Here is a 6,742-nt window from a genome sequence, read left to right on the forward strand (position 1 = left end):
AATTTATGGAAGTTTAACAGACCTGGAGGAAAAAAATTGGCAAAAAAACTTCACACATCAAATGCCAAATATTTTGATTAATAAAAAATAACATGAAAATTTATGTAAGAGATTAGGCTTACCAGATGTAATTTACCAAGAGTAGGTGTGAAGGTACGCACAAAGGGATATTAAGAAAGGTAGCAAATCCTCTATTTGTTCAAAAGCTAATTCGCTGATCTCCCTAAAATCCCACGGGATATCAGCGAGCAATTATATAAATAATATTGCCATCGCCCACGTATTTATCGCCACGTATCTATCGCCAAGTATCTATTATCTAAATATAGATATCTCCGTTGCGCCTATTACAAATTATTTCAATCATTTGAAATACACTCAAAGTGCATTTGAACTATGATAGAGATGCAATTATTGTGAATCGTAACTGCATAAACATCACAAACATTCTCAGATCATCAGAATCTATATTATAAATATCTAACATTTTAATGAAAAGCACTGTGATCACTGTCAGTAGGAGATGTAGTCAGATATCACTTTGATAATTAGAATTTTGAGATTTCAATATGAGTGATTATTTTTCTCAGAAAGATGTGGAAAAGTTCTGAAATCAAAATATGAAAGAATTTGAAAACTTTATTATAGCTGCTATTACTTTCCATATCAGTGATCTTAATTATTACAACAAACACAATCATTGGAAGATCATCGAAGTCATCATGCATTTCAATGTTGAGATGCAACAACATTGATATTAACATACACATAATATGCAGATTTTGACATCATGGAAAGAATTTGTTAACTGAATGCAATGTCGAATCACTAATTCAGATAAAAGTTTTTGAAATGCAGATAGACAATACTGAAAAACAGAGTAATAAAAAAATCATGCAATTCAATAATTTATTTCACATTTACAATCAATTGAAAAGCATCTGCGGCATTTTTATAGCAAATACCGTCAGAAATCACACCTTTATATGAAAGTTCTATCTTTCATTCATCAAGAATTTGACAAATATGCAATCAAACTAAAAGAGTTAAGTTATGATGCCACTTTTCACAAACTTGCAATGACAGAATCAAATCTATGAGAAAGATGAAAGAAATTTAAAGAGAAGTCAAATTTCAAAAACTTTATTCAAAGCTTTAATAATAGAAATAATACTGATAATAAATTAGAAAACAAATGCAGATAGAATGACATTACAAAGTTTGATGACTTCATTTAATTGAAATATTGCTGTTATTACAAATGATCAGAAAATACCATTAATTCATGCTTTAAATGATTTAAAGATGAATTCATGAACATCAAATCTGATTCAAAACTCAATGTGAAAAATATAAAAAATTCAAAGAATTGAAAAAACGTTTAAAACACATCATTCAACTCACAATGACAGTTATCAACATGGAAAGTCAATGCAAAAACATCTTAAACTTCACTGTCACAATAAAAATAACTATATTTAAAAGTCTGCAAAAAGTGTTTACACTAATAGACTTTGAATCAGAAGTGAATTATGTCAATGAATTTGAATAAAAAATCAAGATTTAGAAACTGCTCATCACAAAATCAAGATGATCAAATTGATTGATGAATGTATAATGCACTTCTTTAAAGAGTATAACATTGCAATTACTGTCACTGATCACAAGAGTAATGCACAGCAGATATCTCATTTCTTTCATGCAATGAAGATGAAGAACTATAATTTTGTGTTAGAATTTCCTTGATTAAAACAAATAAATTCTTTTATAAATTCATCAAATGGACAATTCTTTTTTAGAAGCATTGAAAATAAACAACAGCTTTAAATTATTTTTAAATAAAATATTTTAACTGAAGTTCTCACTGAATTTATAGTAAAATTATTATTATTATTATTATTCTTCCATTATAGATATATAAAGTCAGTGACTATGACATCTACCTGAAACACTCCAGGATTTTTCAACTTAAAAATAAGCTAATATACAAAGTCAATTTAATACATGCAATAGCAGAATTCCAGCCCAGAATCAAATAACTATTCAAACTATTCAATTTAAGAAAGAATGTCAAAAGAATGACAATAGATCAATACATTCAATTCAAAATAAATGAAATAAAAAGTATAAAAAACAGCAGCTATTAAAAGAAAAGAAACCATTCACAAATCAAACTTTTCAAAACAAGTCAAAATCAAAACTAATCAAAATGAAATAAATTTTAAAGCAAAAGTAACAAAATAAAAATAAAACAAAAACAAAAATTAAAGCAAATACATAGAAACAAAAGAAAAAAAGAAAAACAAAAATTGAATTTATTATCAGATCAAACTATTCAATTGAAATCTTATAGCAATATTTGATTCTTTCAAATATTTAATCAAGAATTCATTTCCAGTTTTTATATTGAACAAAAGTTTTAAATTTCACTGTGTCAATTCAAACTTCTCTCTCAATCTCAACCTTAACTCTGTATGCTTTGTACAAAGTAAAAGAAGATGCGCTGAGTTTTCATATAATTGACAATCTGAACATAAATCACATAAATCATTTCTAATCTTTGTTAAATATGATTTAAAATAACCATGTCCAAGCTTTAGCTGCATTATTGTAGTAAAAAGTTTGTTTTTACATTTTATTGAGCAAGCTTTTCATTTTGGCTTAGTTTCAATGTAAACTGTATTAGAATAGTGTTAGCTGTTAATCAAAGTACGCTCTTTACAGATGAGCTGATTGAAAGAGATGAATGAATTGATAAATTGATGATGATAATTAAAATAATGAATTGAATTTGCTTTTTTACATTTATTTTTTTTTTATAATAATATTTTCTTCTTCTCTTTTCTCTCTTCTTCTTTTTTTCTTTTTTCAACACATCATTATATCAATCATATATGTATGAAGCTTCAGTAGATTATTTCATCAATTAAATATCACAATATTAACTGTTCTCTTTTTTATATAAAATAGAGCTTTTTCATTTCTCAGTCTTTTTAATTTTCAGAACTTTCATTACATTCTTTTTATAATTGGTTAATAATTGAGTTCTTTTATTCACAATTCACAATTTAAAGCAGTTCTGACTCTCTCAGAGTAAGATATATTCTTTATATAAAACAACATAACAGAGTTGCAGATTTGAAGTCATTAATTATCATACATCAATATCATTCTCATTCAATCTCATAATCAGCTAAAGTTATATATGTGTTTTATTTGTTGAAATATTCATTCAAATCTTCAATCATTCTCAGAATACTATCATCTACTTGATCACTTTGATGAAGTTTATGACAACTGCAAATGTTATGATCATATCATTCACTGCTTTATACAAGATGGAAAAGAGATGAAGATGATAGAGATTATGAACAATGAGAAGAATGATTCTCAACAATGAAGAACAGTTTTTTTAAACAATGATTGCTCACAGTTGATTCAACATCTACTGCTTTTATAATTCTTGATTAACTCTTTCTTTTCAGTATATATAATTTTTTTTTCTTTCATTTTCATTTTCATTGTCTTTTCTGAAGAGACAAATATGTATTATTTTTATTTATTTTAATTATATAAAATTTATATACAACATTTAGATATGATCTGCACCTCTATATTGATGTCTAGAATTAGTAGCTCATATGATGAAGTCAAGCAGATTATATAGATAAATAAAAGAAAGATAGCTAACTAGTTAGTCAGATCTATAATAATGACAATTGATTTTTATTCATACTATTTTTCTTCAGTCAATCATCTTGTATGGAGCTTCAATAACTGCCAAGATAACATGCCAAGCAGACCCCCCCCCGTATAACTCAGTTATCCAGGGGGGGTTTGGCTGTGGTGGCGTCCGGGATAACCTGGTTATTTGGGGGGTCATGTTATAACGCCGCTAACGCGCCCCGTGGATAACTTAGTATGCTTGGATGGCCTGAATATGAAAAGTTAATCCATAAAACAGCAATGAGAATAAAAAGAAGACAGACAGACAGGTAGACTCAGAGAGAGCTCTAGACTCTAAAGCTCTTCATCCAATGCAATGATTTCATGTTCGTTGCTGTCGTGGCTGCTGAGTTGTCGTCAGCTTTTCTCTTTCTCTTTGGCCTTTTCAGTCAGTCTTGTTTTTGTTTTTAAAATAGTACGAAGTGGTTAGTTGACTCCGAGTGACTGACTAACTCACCACCAACCCAGGTTTGAGATCGAGGTGTACGAGTATTCTATTTAAAAAGGGCCATCTCTCAAGTTGGTTCTATACTAGTATTAGCCCGGCTGCGTGATGCTTTTCTGGAACTCATCAACTGCCTTCTATACTATCAATAGTAATTTCGTCTTGATCAACTAGAAGTCCAACCAGCTGACTCAGAAACCCGCCAAGGAAACTCGAGTCGAATCCGAACCCGAACCGACGCTCGTTCCAGAACGAGCGTGCCAAGGCCGGCACGCCAAGTCACTAGCGGCTCACCAAAGCTTGTCTGGGCCGGGTCTGGCCTGGCCCGTGCACTCGCGGGGGGTGAGTCAGCGCCAAGCATGCCAACCATGACTAATCGAGGCCTCTATCAAACTTTCTGGAGTCACCAAAGCAAAGTCGCCACCGGGAGCTACCTACGGAGTAGCGGTGGTATCTGAACAACAATTGCTGCCGATGCCGATGCCTGGTTCTATGAACGTTGAACATGGCTGGAAACGGAAAATCCAAAATTCCCTAACCATGGCAAATGCTGATCGTCAACAGGACACAGATAGAGTTTAAGCTCCTTCTCTATCTTCTTCGAGATCTTGCTTGCAACCCATATGTGCCCGGCAGATGCAGCACAGGAGCTTCCAAGGTTCTGCCCTCGGCGTTTCCCACGACCACACTATCCTCCGCTGTTGACAAGTTGTTGTTGAGCTTGGCCAAACCCTCTGCTGCCGAGGTGGGGAGTGGAATTGAGAACCATGCGGGCGAAGGCGCACCCTAATCTGTGCGCAAACTTGGAATTGCGAAGGGCCAACCAGAAAATCCTCGCGAGGTTGCCTTTCAAAAATATACATATAAAAAGGATTGAAAAAAATTTAAAACCTTGTCCACAAAGGTTAAGGTTTTAGTTTCTTCTCGCTCCCGAGTGTCGAGTGTCGATGACGCCAACCACGTGAACTCTCGTTGGTGCCGTGGGCCTTGATTGCTGTATTCCAGCGAATTGGTCGTTGGATCGTGGATAGTTGGCCACACGGCAACGAACAACGGAGCTTATTCTGGCTCCAGACCTGTTCAGACGAACTCAGTCTGCACTTCATTGCATCATAGCCGAGTCGGCCATTATCATTCATCATGAATATAATGGAGCATCCACGCTCCCACAATGCCCAAGATCCATGCTGCCTCCGTGAGCTTGTCTGTCGATGAAGCCAAATGCCATTGAGCACGAGCACGATCACATTCAGCGCGGAATAATAATCCCATCCCTATCAGCAGCCAGAGCTTTGCAATCTTGAATGACAGTCTACTCCATGGTCTCCTTATGAGCTCTGCAGCTATCTTATAACAGGTCGGTGCAAGGGCTTCTTCACTCGTTTACCACGGCCACGTCGAAACCCATCCACGCCAAACATATAACGCCGATATATAAAATAAAGCAGAAAAAAAAAAAAATAAAAAAAAAAAAACCTTCCCCGAAAAGAAAAGGGGAAAAAGCCCCATATCGAAAACCCAAGACAAAAGACATGCATACGGTCCTCCCTTCACAACACAAACTCAACACCCTTCCTACTTCCACCCGCTCCATCACCCAACCACAAAGCCGATACGCGTCGCCCTGTAGCGCCTCCCTCTCCTCCTATCCCGCCCAAACATCTTCACCACCACCACCACCACCACCATCATCATCATCATCGTCAATATCATCATCAGCACCATCACCATCAACATCACCACCACCAACGTCATCAGTCCGCTACTCCTCCACGCCCCCGCCATCGCACCCGTCCCGCGTCGCCAATGATCCGCTCCTCGACGCGTGGAATGGCGCCAAGTCCAACGACGCTGACCAGCAGGTCAAGCTGGCGCTGACCGAGCTGCTCAACTCGGCCCCGATCAAGACGGACCACGAGGGCCGCATGTGGTTGCAGAAGAAGCTTATGGATACCGAGCATCGGCTGAAGGCCAGGCGGCGGAGTCGTATCTCTGGTCTCGGTTTGCAGAAGGACGGCGCACCGGTGTCCGGCTCGTCGGATATATGATTTCCTCTTTCTTCTCTTGTTTGTTTTCTGTTTGGTTTGGGTTGGTTCTTGGGGAAGTATTCTTTCCGTTGCGGGATTTCTTTGTTTACTTACTTCACTGCCCGTTGGATTTCTCCTCGTGTCTGTATTGGTCTAACATGGACCGTCCAGAGCGTTTTATTTTTCCTTTCTCCTCATTTCCTCTTCTTTTTCTGTGTGGATTTTTTTTTCCCCCTAAATCTTCTGGTTCACTGGGGGACTCCCGATGTTTTCGAATGGGAGACGTTTATAGTGTAAATAAATAATGTTCACGGGTCTCATCGGGATATATATATCACAGGGTACGGAGATATTGACACCACACGATATTGTTTGACTATTTGCCCAAATAGACAATACGGAAATTTAATGAGACAAAAGAACAAAAAACAAAACAAAACAAATCAAATCAAATCAAAACTTTTGCAGCATTCATATATTTTTTTCAATGAAGTGGACTAGTTTCTCCTATATTGCCGATAAGGTATATGATAATAGATTATAC

General features: G+C 35.7%; 1 protein-coding gene across 1 annotated transcript; it reads left to right on the forward strand.

The window, feature by feature from the left end:
• Nucleotides 1-5,311: 5,311 nt before the first annotated feature.
• On the forward strand, nt 5,312-6,219 carry HCAG_07369 (predicted protein; the record flags this gene model as incomplete). Its single annotated transcript, XM_001537897.1, has 2 exons — nt 5,312-5,366; nt 5,930-6,219. 2 exons carry the CDS (start codon nt 5,312-5,314, stop codon nt 6,217-6,219), a joined length of 345 nt encoding a protein of 114 aa, XP_001537947.1.
• Between the last annotated feature and the right edge of the window lie 523 nt (nt 6,220-6,742).

The sequence above is a fragment of the Histoplasma capsulatum genome, genomic scaffold (assembly GCF_000149585.1).
Source record: "Histoplasma capsulatum NAm1 scaffold_8 genomic scaffold, whole genome shotgun sequence".
NCBI classification, from domain to species: Eukaryota; Fungi; Ascomycota; class Eurotiomycetes; order Onygenales; family Ajellomycetaceae; genus Histoplasma; species Histoplasma mississippiense.